Consider the following 17,470-nt stretch of genomic DNA (forward strand, 5'->3'; position numbering starts at 1 on the left):
TTCTGAAGAGCTGGCTGCTCTGTGTGAACATGGACAGCGGGCTACATAAAACTAACGCGAGCTTTGAGATAATATTCCCGCGCTTTTTCCTGTCTGTACTCAGATCATCACCGCTGTTCTCCAACCCTCACCTCACGTCCTTCTTCTCATCTTTAGAAACGTCATCGTCCTTTGACATAATATCGTGACAGCAGGCAAAACATAGGGCGTGGAGTGAACTCGCAGTTGTGTGAAGTCGACGATAGCTTCCACAGTGCGTTCAGTTAACCGGTAAACATCGGGTCGGGATTGAAAGCAGCCATTTCACGGTTTTTAGCCAGTGTGCATTTAAAACCAGTGAATGTCTAATCTTCCAGTGAGACTGCAGAGCAGTAAACACAGGATGTACCTGCTAACTAACCTAGCTGTGAGCATTATGTTAGTGATCGGTAAACCATTGAAAATACTGCAGATTGGCGAAACAGTGTCACAGTCCATGGGCAGTCCACTCTATCTGACATAACATAAGGTAATTCAGCCCAGCAATGCTCGCCTTTTCCCACCACTAAAGTGTACCTACTGCTTATTTTACCTAAAAGAGATTAGTACATAGAGCCGTATCAAGCCTGGTCTTGAAATCCCCCCTGCCTCCACTAAATATCCTGGCAAGCTACTATTCCACGCAGTGACCACTCTCTGTGTGATAAAATACTTCCTTATGTCTTGTAGCCACGTACGAATTCCCAGGTGGCCCTGTGTGGGATTCCATTTCTGGCGGTGAAACATCCTATATTTGTATCCCTCTCCATTTCCCCCGCTGGAATAAAGTGTCAAAAATACAGTCGGAAGATGGGATGAGGGAATGATTGGATTCTCACCTGGATTCTCACCTGGATTCTCACCTGGATTCAATGACTTAACTTGGGCATTCATTTTGGCTTCTGCTGAGCTTGCCAAATTTCATTGAAGAACAAATAAATATATATGTATGTACTTGCATTTCATAAAAAGACCATCTGTCAGCAATGTTACTCCAGCTGATAGTGACTCTGAAACTGACGTGACTGTGGGTCATTCTTCTCTTTGCTCTTCATTGGTTTAAAGAGTAAGAAACCGCTCAAGACCTCCCAGCACACCGCCGTACGTTTCGAGCTGACAAATGACATGCAATGCGTGTATACTGCCGAAGTCACACTGGCGACTTCACAAAAACGTTCTGTGACTTCTTGGCCACATGGCAGCTGCATTGTCAGCCCTGATGAACAAGGCACACCTCATTACACCGTGACGCCCGTAAAAACAAACAGTCCACACAATTTTAAGTGAATCCTTTTTTCCCCCCCAAGGCAAACGCTGTTACATTTCACATGTTGCTTCCCGTCATTCTCCATGAACCCGTCATTCTCCATGAGCCAGTCATTCTCCATGAACCCGTCATTCTCCCTGAGCCCGTCATTCTCCATGAACCTGTCATTCTCCATGAGCCAGTCATTCTCCATGAACCCGTCATTCTCCATGAGCCTGTCATTCTCCATGAGCCAGTCATTCTCCATGAGCCTGTCATTCTCCATGAACCTGTCATTCTCCATGAACCTGTCATTCTCCATGAACCCGTCATTCTCCATGAGCCTGTCATTCTCCATGAACCTGTCATTCTCCATGAGCCTGTCATTCTCCATGAGCCTGTCATTCTCCATGAACCTTTCATTCTCCATGAACCCCTCACTGTGGTCTGGCTAATCAGTACACAATGCGTCTGCAGTAATTATGCCAACGATAATAATCATAAAGATTATTGTGTTGTGAGGCTCAGGTGATGGCAGAGGATGGACTGCATCAGCGTCCATCCTAAACACGATGGCTATGCTTCATTATGGCTCTTTATTGTCGGACACTTAAATAACATTATTGTTATTTCCCCTCATTGCCATTGGTGGCTTTATTGATTTCATTAGGCTGAGTACACGGTTGTATTCTTCCAAATAACACGCTATATAAATGAAAAACGGACATTTAAAAAAACAAACACCTGGTCGCAGGACAAGATTTTGCGCATTAAGAATATAAATGATATAAATGAATGATGAGTTTCATAGAGCTCACATCATGAACTGATACCATCTGCCTGCTACTGTTTCTGTATTTCAGTTATTACCGCACAGACGGAGGCTTCATCCCGTGCAGTAACTGTGAGCGGAATCACAATTGAACAATTTCTTATTTTTTCAAATTGGAGGTTTGTCCCACTAATGTGTATTTTAGAGACAGTTCACACAATGTGTACAGTAATGACTGTCGACACCCACTACAAAGGGAAAAACAATATGAATATGCCCAGTCAGGCCCAGAATTCTAATCTAGACCATCTGGTCGGAAACAGATATAAATAGATCAATGACATGTCAGTTTTGTTTCCAAATGGCATACAGTATCTTCCGAGATGAATTAATATATGCACATACTGAAGGTAATTCCCAACAAGTGAAATATTGGTGATAATATCATCATGAGGCTCTGGAACAATTCTGTGATATTGTAGTTAACACCGTGTACTACGTTATAGTAAATGGCTGGCATTTATATAGCACCTTTATCCAAAGCGCTACATTTGATGCTTCTCATTCACCCATTCATACACACACTCACACACCAACAGTGATTGGCTGCCATGCAAAGGCACCAACCGGCTCGTCAGGAGCATTTGGGGGTTAGGTGTCTTTCTCAGGGACACTTCGACACACCCAGGGCGGGATTGAACCGGCAACCCTCCGACTGCCAGACAACTGCTCTTACCGCCTGAGCCAATGTCGCCCCAATGTTGTTAATAAACACGATGTGAGCTGCACCTCATTGGCTGACACGGGAGAAACTCTCATCAGCGGCTGTGGGCAGCTTGTTTATCTTCCGGAATGATCTGTGGAGACAGGTTGGCACCTTCGTCAGCTCTGCCAGAGGATGCCTCGAAATGTTCCTCCCACAGTGTTGTGCCATTCCGGCAGCAGTTAAGTGGCAGAGAAAGTGAACCTCAACACTACGATTAACCACACCAAAGCTGAACCTCAACACTACAATTTACCACACCAAAGCTGGACCTCAACACTACAATTTACCACACCAAAGCTGGACCTCAACACTACAATTTGCCACACCAAAGCTGGACCTGAACACTACGATTTACCACACCAAAGCTGGACCTGAACACCATGATTTACCACACCAAAGCTGAACCTCAACACCACAATTTACCACACCAAAGCTCAACCTCAACGCGACCACACCAAAGCTCAACCTCAACACTATGATCTACCACACCGAAGCAAGCCAGGATCCCGGACACTACAGCAAACCTTGATCCTGAGAGTGCACTAGACTGAGCGTAGCAGGGTTAGCATCAGCTCGCCTGGTTCTAGTTCTCTACTAAAGGCACAGAGGAGTGCGGGAAAGTGAAGGCTCCGAGCAGGTTACCGCGACAACGCTCCCTGATGACATAGCCCTGAAATTCAAAATAAGGTCATTGCCTTGGCTAGGGGAGATTTCACCTTTAGCCGACTGGTAACTCCTGAGTCCTGAGAGGCCAGGATTAAAATCCCACCATCGACGCAAAATCTCTACACAAGCCCTTTCTCATGGAAGAAGTTCTACATTTTTATCATTTCTCCCAGGTACACAAGCATGCAGATTTTAGCTGTATCACTGTTTCCTAGTCTAACCCACAGCGTGATCTGAACTCAGTGTTCAGTCCTGTATGTATTAACAAAGTCAATTAATCTGGATCTAAACCAGAAGGCAATGCATTCAAATACAGTCAGCTTTGTGAAACAATTATTTATATATATCTTATGTCTCCGTAGCAAACCTCCCTGTGGGATGGGTCGCACAGGGAGGTTTGCTATGGAGACGTAAGATTATCAGACATAAGACATAAGATTCAGCGACGTAAGATTCAGAGACGGAAGATTCAATGACGTAAGATTCAGAGACATAAGATTCGGAGACGTAAGATTCAGAGACATAAGATTCAGAGACGTAAGATTCAGAGACATAAGATTCAGAGACATAAGATTCGGAGACGGAAGATTCGGAGACGGAAGACCTCCAAGCATCCTCCCACGGTGCATGGTTTATCCCTCACCAGGGAGACAGGGCCCCCAGGAGAGGAGAGTAATTCTGCATCCGTTTAACTGCTCTACACGTTCAGCCAAGCTGCTGCAGAGACCAACGTGCCCTTCGCCCCACTGTAGCAGAGACTGTGCATTTAAAGTCATTCTGCTTGTTGGCCTAATGGGCCTCCATCAGGATGGGGATGGTGGGGGTCAGGTTTCCTCTCTCTCCTGCCCCCAGCCCTCCAGCGGCTGATCCCGTGCCCCTGACACACACATTCACACAAGTGCAGCGTGTGGTGCCATTCCCTCACTGGCCACCGGGGGGCAGCAAGGGCACAAGGGCCAGGGGTCATGTCCTTGAGTCCTTAACTTGGCACTGCAGTCGTGCTCTGAAGGGTGGGAGTAAAACAGAGGCTGCTGTGGATGAGGGCCTCTGATCAACTGCACAAGGCACACTGCAGGACTCCCACTGCATCACTGCACAGTCATCAGAACACAGACACACCAGCAACTGCACAAGGCACACTGCAGGACTCCCACTGCATCACTGCACAGTCATCAGAACACAGACACACCAGCAACTGCACAAGGCACACTGCAGGACTCCCACTGCATCACTGCACAGTCATCAGAACACAGACACACCAGCAACTGCACAAGGCACACTGCAGGACTCCCACTGCATCACTGCACAGACATGAACACTCTCCGTTTAACTGCCACGCTTTCTGCAGAAAGCCACCTCCTCCACTGCACCCATGATGCAGTGCTCAGTACCCATGATGCAGTGCTCAGCACTCACCCAGCAGGTTGTGTCGGTATGGTAAAGTTGTTGCCAAGCATCAGCTGCTTTGGATGGAAAATGAACCGTCTTCAGTCATCCCAAAGCGCAGTGCAGTGGCATGTTCATTTTATGCTTATTAGACCGTTACTGTACCATGACTGGCCGATTCCAGCACTTTTGCTTCTGCTTTTTAAAGGCCTACTCTTAAAATGCTGAGTTGCTTGGTTACAGTGTTATATAAACCAAATATTACTACTGACTGGGGTGTTTGGTTCTACAGACAGAATACAATGGGCCATTTACAAGTATTTGCATAATAGCAAGGGCCTACCTAGCAACCTGCGGCATGTCCTGCATTTTGTTTTGCATTTTATTTGCAAGTCCTGGGATCCAGGTCAGGGCCAGGACATGGGGAACACCTATACCACTGAGCATGTCCTACATTACCTTTACCTGTGCTCTTCTATATGTTTATACCTGTAAAGGAATACACCAACACTTTGGGGAATATACCTTTCTTCCGACTTACCCAGACTCAGCCGAGATGTTCAATTTCATTTTCACCTTTGTGCATTCACCGGCTCAGTTTCCATGTCAGCTTAGCATCCCGTTTTAGCTTAGCAGAAATACTTGAAGCCTATAGGAGTCAGGAGCCTACCTCCTTCAAAGTCAGGGAATACACCTTACAGCAACTCCGAAGCCGTCTTATTTACACAAGGTATCTGGGTAAGTCAGAAAAAAAGGTTTATTTCCCAAAATGTTGGTGTAATCCTTTGACATGATAAAAATACTAATTTACATCTATATAAATAGCAACGAGGAACCAAATCTAACATGTTGTTATTTGTTACGTGTTCTCATCTGATATATATGCATGAAGCAAAACAAATCCATAATGGATTCATACAGGAACCCGTCAATCAATCAGAGAACACATTTTCACCCTGAGAGATACACGATGTGCTCAGCAGATAAAGTTTTTGGACCATACAGCAACAATCCTCATTCCGTTATACAGGGGGAGAGAAGAAGGTGGACAATTTAGCTGGATGCTGCAGTTTTGCACATTGCCAATTTTTTTTTCTTCATACAATATTATGTTCTAATTTAATGTGTGACTTGTTTTGAACGGTTCAATCTATACACCCTGTTTATCGTGTACAATTCATTTAAACGCATACTAATTTATGCATCAACAACGAAAAGATAGATCATAGGTCAAACTATCGCTGGGCTTATTTAGGAGAAACCGGAAATGCTACTGAACCAAAAGCCGTTTGGGAGCCGAGAGAGTCGGCTCTTGTTGGTGAGCCGCGTCCAAATCATCCGATTCACTTAGAGGACCCGGGGATGCCCATCAACGTTTCAAACGAAAATATATTTACAACAGGTTTAAGAGCATAGGCCGCGTGGCGCAGTCTGTACAGCGGTACACGTACAGAAACGCTAGCTGTCTCCACCGCGGCCAGTGGTTTGATTCTCCGCCATAGCACGCTATTGCTGTAGCCTAATCCCAGTCTATCTGCAGCCTCTCTGCTCGTCTGAATTAAGTGGAAACTACATAACCGGGACTATCCGCTCTGCTTTAGAAAAACACATTTTCATTCCATATCTACACATCCGCAACTGCCCGAAATGTACGAGACACAAAATTTTCATTTCCGTCCGTATTTTTATTTTATTTATTTTTTACTATTTATCCTACCTTATGAAGAGAAAAACAACCGTAAAAAAAAAAAACTATTGTGCAGCGGTGTTTTGATGTATCAATCAAAGGCAATCATTCGCGCGTACCTTTCCGAATGAGGTCCTCGATGTCCTGGTGGAATCCCAGCCGATGGCATGTGCTCCAGAGCCCCGTGTTGGTGGAGTTATACCGTCGACTGCACTCATCCGCCGTGCTCATGGCGAACAGCTGCCGCTGATTCCGGGCGAGCGGTAGCTTCTCCTCCCAGCGGTCCAGCCTCGACCTGCTCGCACGCAACGGGAGACTGTTGTTGGGGATGTAGATGAATCCCGGATGGATCTTGTTCGTGCGGCTGGAGAAGCTCCGACACCGGTCCCTGTACCGCCGGGCGTCCGTCTCGTACCAGTGGTCCGAGCAGATCGCCACGGCCAGCATCCCAAGGGCGCACAGAGAGAGGAAGAGGCCGGCGTATAGCAGCAGTCTCCCGGCAGCCATGCTAGCTAGCTATCGTCGCTCAGACCCGCATCAGCACCTCGAATACCGTGGACAGCTCCTCGTTGTGAATCCGCATCGAATTTTATTCCGCTTTCATTAGGCTACGTGGCGGAGCTGTAACGCCATTGTAGCACGACGAGCCCCGTTAGCGTGTGCGCGAAGTTAACATCGGTTGCTCGCGACCATAAATTCCAGCAAAATTAGAGGGCTGGAATGGGATCTTGTAGCTTTGCGTTGCGTGTGTGTGTGTGTGTGTGTGTTGTGTGTGAGCGAGAGAGAGTGAGAGAGCGAGAGAGAGAGAGAGAGAGAGAGAGGGAGGTGCAGCTGCTGTGCGGATTCTCGCTGAGTGGAGAGATGCTTATCTCATTCTTCGCTCCGCGGCCGTCCCTTGCAGTTCGCCTGATTGCACAGAGACAAGGGAAGCCAGACACGAGATGGCTTTTACATTTCCCAGAAAACTGGAACAAAAATAAAAAAGTTATTATGTTAGCTGTCGAAATATATTAAGCTACTGTTTCATGGTTAAACACAAGGCTACCCTGATGAGTGTGCAGAAATTACATTTATTGTCCTTATTTATTTATGGATACTAATCATAATGCATTTGTAGTTCCTTGATTGATTTTGCAAGTTTAAAACATGCGGAACAAAATAGTTGTGCCAGCAAAGACTAGTCAAATCTTCTATGGTCGTGATGCCTTAGCAAACCACCCAGTATTATGTGTTTAAAAGTCTTGGTCTTAAATGCATTTCATGGGCACAACGGTTAATTTATTATAAACATTGTTTGCAGGCTATTAGAATAAATTTCTAAAATGCAAACGTATGTAAATGATATTCATAGTGCTATAAAAATTGCACATGCCTTGCCTATTGCATTGCATACAATGCTGCCTTTGCAAATAGCATGTTATTTAGGAAGTAGTGGGCCTAGTACATTTGCATTTGACATTTCGAATTGGCCAATAGAATGGATTATGTCCGTGCTTATTTAACCTTTGTGTAGTCTTAACATTCTGTATACTCCCCTTGTCCTAAAGGTAAAAAATGACCCACCTTCACTAAACAACACAAGGGTTAACCTACATCCCACAAAACATTGATTTAGGCTACTGATTTACAATGTTTTTTTTTCTTTCTTTTTTTCTCCATGCTACTACTAAAGACGAGATAAGGACAATAGGACAGTGACAATAACAACACAGACTCACTGCTGGTAATATCTCCTGCGATTCCAGCCTACCCCAAAACACTGGAACTGTGGGCCTAGCCTTTACTGCTATTTAAAATGTCATTTCTGGAATCCAGAATTCAGTGTGTGCATATTTAATGAATGTTTTTAACTGTTATCTCAGACTATAGTTTACACATCCATTGCCTCATCCGGATCTTTAAAATAGTGGCGCTGCTTTTCTGTGCCAAAGGGCAGTTGTGTGACAGGAGAACAGGCTTTTTAATGCAGCCTTCGCAGATATACAGCAGTCTTCAGCATTGACTACAGACACGAGCGGCGTCTTCAGAAGAAGAAGAAGAAGAGATGTTCCTGGCGCTGTTTGTGTGCATATGAGACAAGGCTGTCGCCCTGGGCGGCACTCCTTCTGAAAATAAAGCGCATCGGAGAAATAGAAAATAGAGGTAAGCCCTGCAGGTAGAATACACACATCTGTGCCGGGCCCTCGCGACAGTGGTGGTGTCACCTCTCATTAACACCTTAAAGCTGTACCTGCAGGCCGAAAGGCCCTCTGTCGCTTTGTCCCCACTGTACTCGCGTGCCCTACTGTACACTACGTCCTGAGGAGACCCATCTGCAGCGCAGCACCTGTCCCCACTGTACTCGCGTGCCCTACTGTACACTACGTCCTGAGGAGACCCATCTGCAGCGCAGCACCTGTGTGGCGTTAGCGTTTGATCCTTCAGTACCACCACACTCGGTCTATTGTTTGAAAGTTGAAACCCCTGACAATACAGCGTGAGTGTCTTCCTCTGACTGACACCGCTCCGAGCAAAATCGCTGAATTATTAATCCACTGCCACCTCCTAGCCGTATCAATACTTCCCTTTTAGTGCCAGTTATGTTTTCCATTATTCCAAATCAGACATACACTACTTTCTTGTGTCCTGCATACTGCATACTGCATACTGGGGTGACATGGCTCAGGCAGTAAGAGCAGTCGTCTGGCAGTCGGAGGGTTGCCGGTTCGATCCCCCGCCAGGGCTGTGTCGAAGTGTCCCTGAGCAAGACACCTAACCCCCAAATGCTCCTGACGAGCTGGTCGTCGTCTTGCATGGCAGCCAATCGCCGTGAGTGTGTGTATGAATGGGTGAATGAGAAGCATCAATTGTACAGCGCTTTGGATAAAGGCGCTATCTAAATGCCAACCATTTGTATGCTTTTGTCCTGTTGGAGGCCATTCTGAGAGACTAGTTTAAACACTTTTACTGAAACACTTTTATATATCTTTGCTGTTAGGTAGCACACTTATGGATCACATTAGAATATTACATGCTGGTTATTTTTGACATGCTGTGCTAGGAAATAGTTCCATCAGTCACCTGGCAGGTGACTGTAGCAAACTGAATGTGGATAGTACCTGGTGCATTGTGGGTGCCCGTCTTTACCAGCTATTGGTTCATGTATTGAGCAGGAAGTGAGCATTGGCTGTACTCTAAGGCTACAGAAAGATGTTGCGTTGTGTAATGGACGTGAGCAGTGCAATGATTGAAAAAATTGCACTTGAAAGTTGAAAGGAAAGTCCTGAAGTCATGGATGCCAGTTAACAAGCTTGTGATTCCCCCAAAACCAAACTGACAGCTGTGTGGATGCGCCACAGGCCTGCTCCCCTCCCGCACTAAATACTGACACTCAGAACTAGGGAAGGAAACAACGCCAATTAGAGGCCTGTCTTAAGCAGTCCCATGTCCAAAAACCACATGTGAACACCCAACATGTGAAGAGTATGTGAACTGTAAGAATGATCTCATTTATAAGTTTAACGTATGCCATTTAAAGTCACACGTTTTGATTTCACATGTGAAAATTGGAGTTCACATGATGTCATAGAGACAAAGGCAGACGGCACAGAAGCTTGCAGTGTACAGCATGCAGTGTACAGTACGCAGTGTGCAGTGTGCAGTGCCCAGTACCCTCAGTGCTCCAGGGTGAGTGACATACAGCCAGGACTACAGCGAGTGAATCCATCAGCATGGCACCAGAGAGTGCCCATGTCAGCATTCTGAGGTCTCCACTCTCCACAGGGCTGCACAGGGTGTGTAAGGAGTGCATTTGACTTTCAAAAAAATGACTCAAACTGCAGCTGTAGATGCTACAATAAGGAATGACCCCCCCACTCCCCACCACCAGCAAATCATGTGACATCTCTTACATAGCCTCAGATCTGAAAGGTGTGCCAGAGTTAAAGGTACAATGGGTAATTTTGGACGGTCAAGAGAGGAATTGCAGCAGCAAACACCCTCAAACCACAACCTTGTTTATCCCACCCCTTTCTCTGTGAAGGCACTGACGTTGAAACGCCATTGACTATAAACACAGGCAGAGGCCGTTTTCAATAATAGGAGATTTACAATGGTCTTGTAACAATGAAACCTACACAAAACACCGTACCCCGTGTCTTACTTTAGCATGCGGACGGCACCACCCCTGATCTCCCTCTGCACACCGTGCGGTCCTCACACTGAACTCCCTCTGCACACCGTGCGGTCCTCACACTGAACTCCCTCTGCACACCGTGCGGTCCTCACACTGAACTCCCTCTGCACACCGTGCGGTCCTCACACTGAACTCCCTCTGCACACCGTGCGGTCCTCACACTGAACTCCCTCTGCACACCGTGCGGTCCCCACACTGATCTCCCTCTGCACACCGTGCGGTCCCCACACTGATCTCCCTCTGCACACTGTGCTGTCCTCACACTGATCTCCCTCTGCACACTGTGCTGTCCTCACACTGATCTCCCTCTGCACACTGTGCGGTCCTCACACTGATCTCCCTCCCTCTGCACACTGTGCGGTCCCCACACTGATCTCCCTCTGCACACTGATCTCCCTCTGCACACTGTGCGGTCCTCACACTGATCTCCCTCTGCACACTGATCTCCCTCTGCACACTGATCTCCCTCTGCACACTGATCTCCCTCTGCACACTGATCTCCCTCTGCACACTGATCTCCCTCTGCACACTGTGCGGTCCTCACACTGATCTCCCTCTGCACACTGATCTCCCTCTGCACACTGTGCTGTCCTCACACTGATCTCCCTCTGCACACTGTGCGGTCCCCACACTGATCTCCCTCTGCACACTGTGCGGCCCCCACACTGATCTCCCTCTGCACACTGACCTCCCTCTGCACACTGTGCGGTCCGCACACTGATCTCCCTCAAGCTCCCTGCTCCCTACAGTGAAAGAAAAGTCCCCAAAGATATTATTGCCATTTTCAACATCCGTCAGGGCATTTTCACAAGGCAAGCAAATAGAGGTTTCTGGATGGGTGATATCAAGCTTTCACTGACCCTGGTTCTGAGGTGTCAGAAAAATGGTAAGAATCTCCTTTTTCGGCAGTCAAATAACAGCACTCTTAGGTGCCAGAACATTAGTGGAATAGCAATACAGTCTAATACTTGGTTGCATTGCCCTTAAATACATTATAACTGCATCTATTCTACAACCCTGCAATCTATTCTACAACCCACTGACATCACCAGTCCACTGGTCTCTCCACTGCTGCCGTTTCAGCTGGTCTATGTTTCAGGGGCTTTTAGGGAGTTTTAACAGGCCCACTCCCAGGCAGAAGGAGCTTTAACAGGCCCACTCCCAGGCAGAGGGAGCTTTAACAGGCTCACTCCCAGGCAGAGGGAGCTTTAACAGGCCCACTCCCAGGCAGAGGGAGCTTTAACAGGCTCACTCCCAGGCAGAGGGAGCTTTAACAGGCTCACTCCCAGGCAAAGGGAGCTTTAACAGGCCCGTTCCCAGGCAGAGGGAGCTTTAACAGCCCTGCTCCCAGGCAGAAGGAGCTTTAACAGCCCTGCTCCCAGGCAGAGAGAGTTTTAACAGCCCTGCTCCCAGGCAGAGAGAGCTTAAACAGCCCTGCTCCCAGGCAGAGGGAGCTTTAACAGCCCTGCTCCCAGGCAGGCAGAGGGAGCTTTAACAGGCCTGTTCCCAAGCAGAGGAAGCTTTAACAGCCCTGCTCCCAGGCAGAGGGAGCTTTAACAGCCCTGCTCCCAGGCAGGCAGAGGGAGCTTTAACAGGCCTGTTCCCAGGCAGGCAGAGGGAGCTTTAACAGGCCTGTTCCCAGGCAGGCAGAGGGAGCTTTAACAGGCCTGTTCCCAGGCAGAGGGAGCTTTAACAGCCCTGCTCCCAGGCCGAGGGAGCTTTAACAGGCCTGTTCCCAGGCAGGCAGAGGGAGCTTTAACAGGCCTGTTCCCAGGCAGAGGGAGCTTTAACAGCCCTGCTCCCAGGCCGAGGGAGCTTTAACAGGCTGGGCTCTTTGCTGATTGCTCCCTTCCCTCACAGGGGGGCGACATGGCTCAGGCAGTAAGAGCAGTCGTCTGGCAGTCGGAGGGTTGCCAGTTCGATCCCCCGCCCGGGCTGTGTCGAAGTGTCCCTGAGCAAGACACCTAACCCCCAAATGCTCCTGACGAGCTGGTCGGCCAATCGCCGTTGGTGTGTGAGTGTGTGTATGACTGAGTGAATGAGAAGCACCAATTGTACAGCGCTTTGGATAAAGGCGCTATATAAATGCCAACCATTTTCATTGCTTGGCTGTCGTTTCAGAGCCCAGGCACTATTACATTAACTTGTCTCTGACTTTTTGAAGACATGTTATCTGCTTTTATGTTTGTACTCCTCTGAGCTGTGTTAATGGACACGCTGTACTGTGGGAACTGAAGGGTGTGCCCTTTCTGCGTACATGGTCCCACAGCGCCACCTACTGACAGGCCTGATTGGTTCGGCAGAGTTATTAAAAGTGCACATTCAGAAAATTAAATGTGCATGCCATTTAACCAATCAATGAATAGATGGTTTGAATGGCATGCCCTGCACAATATCAAAATATCAAAAATATTACAAAGATATGTTGAAACATAATTCAACATAAGGGGTTCAACATTTTTTGGATTCAAATACTTTTCTGTGTTCGATTGATCTTTCCTGGTGCAACTGAGCTGACCAAAAGAAGCAGAAGGTGTATTGCAACCAGTGAAATACCAGAGTATTACACCAGCTCAGTCAAGTGTAGAAAAACGATTAAGCATTTGACCCAGGTCTGCTGCAGCTAGCATCTGGCTGAAAGTGGTTAGCATTAGCAGTGCAGTCAGGGCTCTCTGGAGAAGACCCCGCTGGAGAAGACCCCGCTGGAGAAGACCCCGCTGGAGAAGACCCCGCTGGAGAAGACTCCGCTGGAGAAGACCCCGCTGGAGAAGACCCCGCTGGAGAAGACTCCGCTGGAGAAGACCCCGCTGGAGAAGACTCCGCTGGAGAAGACCCCGCTGGAGAAGACCCCGCTGGAGAAGACCCCGCTGGTTTAAACCCGTGCGCTGTGGAGGACACTGTACTATGCTGACGCAAGTTGCTTTGTTCTGACTCAAGCATTCTGTCATGCCTTGTGGCACTGTATAAAAATAAACTTTATTTTCTTTCACCGAATACAAGTTGCCCACTAGATTTTTATATAGAAGTAAAACAACACAGCCATCCATCAATGCCATTGGGCTGGCAGTTACTACAATGCTGATACATCACTTAACATGTGTTATATATAAAATACTGTCATGCTCTTTTTTCTGACCCTTTTCTGCCATGTTAACATTTTTCAGAAGTTCTAGGTCATCTACACGAGGAAAAAAAAGTCAATAAAGAAAGGATGTCATAGGATCATAAAATGTATGCAAACAACATTATGCATGCGATGTTTCCATTTGAAGGTCTCGTTGGTCTTTGAGGAGACAATGGAATGAGGTGTCACAAGGAGCCAGATGCTCTAAAGCACAGTCCAGAAGGCCACTCTCGTGCTCCAGAGAGCAGAAGAATATGACTGGCTCTGGGGAGAGAAGAGAGACATTCTCATCCAATCGTCCACTCACCTTCCCATTTCTCTGACTCCGTCCTTATTGGCTGAGCAGAGGCAGGTACTTCCTCCCTAGAGGGAGGGTCTTCCTGTGCCCCTATGTCTGTTTGGTGTGTATCTGTAGTCTAGCCAGGACAGAGCAGCTACTGTAGCTCTGCAGTCTGTCTGTATCTGTCTGTCCGTCTGTCTGTCTGTGTCCTGTCTGTCTGCCTGTCCATCTGTCTGTCTGTCTGTCTGTCTGTCTGTCTGTGTGTCTGTTGGCCTGCGTCTGTCTGTGTGTGTCTCTGCCTATCTGTGTGTGTCTCTCTGCCTGCCTGTCTGTCTGTCTGTCTGTTTGTTTGTCTGACTGTCTGCCTGTTTGTCTGTGTCTTCCTGTCTGTGTCTGCCTGCCTGTCTGTCTGTCTATCTGTTTGTCTGTCTGTTTTGTCTGTCTGTGTCTATCTGCCTACTTGTCTCTCTGCCTGTTTGCCAACCTGCCTGCCTGTCTGTCTGCCTGCATGTGTCTGTCTGTCTGTCTGTTTGTCCGTCTTTTCATTAGAGGGGTGCCATACCCAAGGGCATGTACCATAAGAAGGGGGAAAGTCTAACAGGGGCCCCTGACAGAGCACCCCTGACAGAAACTGCCATTAGAGATCATGATTAATAACAGCGGCAGGGGTCTGCTATACGCCATTATCACTTACATCATCTCAACCCACATGCTCTGTGTAGACAGAGAAGATTATCCAGCTGGTATTGTATTGCATAGGAAAGACTGGGCGGACTGGGTGTGTGAGTTTGTCAAGTGGCCCCTGACCCAGTGCAGACTCCACAGCGGACTGGAGAGTGGCATCACTGTCCATTGTGCAGACCGCCCATCCCAATGCTCACTCAGACAGAATCTTTATTTTACAGAAAATAAGCCCTCAGCTTTATTTTTTCGATTAAGCGCAATTTCATCCTGAGTTTTGGCCATTGTTTTTTTTCTTTTTTGTGTGGAACATTGTGTGGCAGGGTTCACTTCAAAGGGATTGAAAATTTGAAGCAATTTGGAGCCACACCTAGAGGTTAAGTAGACACACACACACACACACACACAGTGAAATAGAGCTTTTGTCCACAGTAGGCAGCTGACATAAGGAATCTGCACCCTTTCACAGTACTGTAAAGTTCAGCAATTTTCCACCAACACTATTTTTCTCTTAATTGGTTATAACACAACATAACATGGTTATGTAAATACACTCAGTGACCACTGTATTAGGTACACCTGTACACCAGCTTGTTAATAAAAATTTGTAATCAGCCAATCACATATAACCCTCACAAATGATCACACAGCTTTGCTGAATGCTCAATTCTGATTGGACACTTCAGGCATTCTGCAATCAAATATCTATGCATAACTCAGCACTTAATCAACTAGAGCAGTTGATTACACAGTTAATTCACCTCACCTGGTTACCTGGGTCTTAACAGGGTGCTGATGTTAAGGTTAAGGTGAAGACAAAAACCAGCAGACCCAGTAGCTCTCCAGGACCAGGGTTAACACACCTGTAGCTCTTCTATGGCAGTTTATGATTATTTATGCACTTTAAAGGAGTTCTGCTTTCTACATGTAGCTCAGGTTTTTACTGAGAGTGGGTGCACCCACAGATCTGGCACCTCGCACCTCTGAAGCAGTGGCTCCTGTCTGAGAGAGGACTGGAGACAGGGCAAGAGAGCTCTGTATATGGCAGAGACTGGCCATTTCCCTGCATGTCAGCACTGGGGATCAGGAAGTGGGAGACTGCTGGGTAATGTAGTCTATAATGCTCTTTAGCTGTCACCCTGCTTCAGCACTGGACAGCTCCCACACTGTCGGCCGGAGTGGGGGGGTAGGGGTGGGGTGGGAGCTGTTCATCTCCGCATGGTTCTGACCACACGTGTCTGCTAATAAACCCTTCAAGGTGTTGGGTCTCAAATGATGTGATTAGAAGGTTCTTAACTGAACATTCTACTGCTGATATAACAATCGCTACTGGCAACTGAAAGCAGTGGAGTTCTAGAACACTGATTTAGAAGAAAAACATTCCAAAAAGCCTCCTAAACTCCTAATGGTAATTAAGGAGCAGTTGGAAAATCAGTGAATTTTATATTTTACACGGGCAATTGTGCAAATGCAACAGTGACCAGTGACTTCAAATAGCAATGATCATGACTGAGTTTGCATGTGCTTGTTGTAGTAAGGTTGTAGTAAAAACAAATATTAGTCTTCAGCTATGTTTTAACCTTTTTTTTAAATCACCCCAAACAACATTCCTCGATATAAAAAATGTTCCACTGGCAAGTGTGTTAAGGATGTGTTTGCATCAGAAGAACACACATTTCCCCTAACTTTCTACAACATGAAAACATTGTGCTAAGTGGGGAAATTCCTACAGGCTGCTCTGTACAAAGACATAAAGCTAGCATAAAGCTCATGTGTTCTGCCATCATGGCAGAGATCATCTCTGGTGTAGTTCTTACAGCGTCCATGTCCACGTCTTAAAGGTGGCAGTAGCAGTAGTATGAATATTAGCAGGTTTGTCTTTGACTGACCTTTTGAGACTTTACACCACGCCAACAAGGAGAGTCGGGCAGCTGCTTGTTGACCCATTAATTTGGGTCATGCTATCCGGAAAGGCTACCATGTTGCTGACTAGACAATATTGTAAGATTGTGTTATTCTGTCAAAGGATTAAGTCCTTTCTGTTGTATGTTTTTGTATTGTTTAATATTTCTTTCAGTTGTTTTGTTTAATTAATGATGACACACAAATAACAAATAACTGGACAACGGACTGAGGTGTAGAAGCTGAACCTGACAGGAGTTACCAATTTGTATTTTCACATTTGTTCCGGGTACAATATCGTACAGTTTTATCCATAATATTTTAAATGAAATTATTTTAATATTCATATTGTGATACATGGTAGTTAGAAATTGCGACATATGGGAAATGCTACCAATTATAGTCTCAAGTATTCCTGTTTTTGTTGTGATTATTATTATTATTATTATTATTATTATTATTATTATTATTATTATTATTATTATGCTACCTGCTGCTGCAAAGTTGCAGTCGAATGGAGAACAGAATCAGCAGTGGAAATGTAGTCTGTTTTTCGCCACGTGATTAGAAGTGGTCAGGTGATGATGCAAGATATTTTTAAGTGAAATCTGCACGAAGCGTTCTGTAATTTTATTTATTTATTTTACAGATATCAATGATGAATTGGTACCCAGCTTTAACCACCTACCCTATTCCTGCCGTCTCCTGGCTTCTCTCTGTCTCCCCCTTCTGTATCTGCCTTTATGTCTCTTTTATTTTACACTCTGC

The 17,470-nt window shown here is 46.4% G+C and overlaps 1 protein-coding gene across 1 annotated transcript in view; it reads right to left on the bottom strand.

Moving 5' to 3' along the window:
* LOC133134584 (transmembrane protein 178B-like) overlaps positions 1–7,240 on the bottom strand; it is an 87,428-nt gene extending 80,188 nt beyond the window's left edge. The window contains exon 1 of the mRNA XM_061250787.1: positions 6,661–7,240. Coding sequence (XP_061106771.1) covers positions 6,661–7,048 — 388 coding nt within the window. The 5' untranslated portion in view covers positions 7,049–7,240. The remainder of the gene's footprint in view (positions 1–6,660) is intronic.
* Positions 7,241–17,470: the final 10,230 nt, after the last annotated feature.

Source organism: Conger conger, chromosome 8 (assembly GCF_963514075.1).
Source record: "Conger conger chromosome 8, fConCon1.1, whole genome shotgun sequence".
NCBI classification, from domain to species: Eukaryota; Metazoa; Chordata; class Actinopteri; order Anguilliformes; family Congridae; genus Conger; species Conger conger.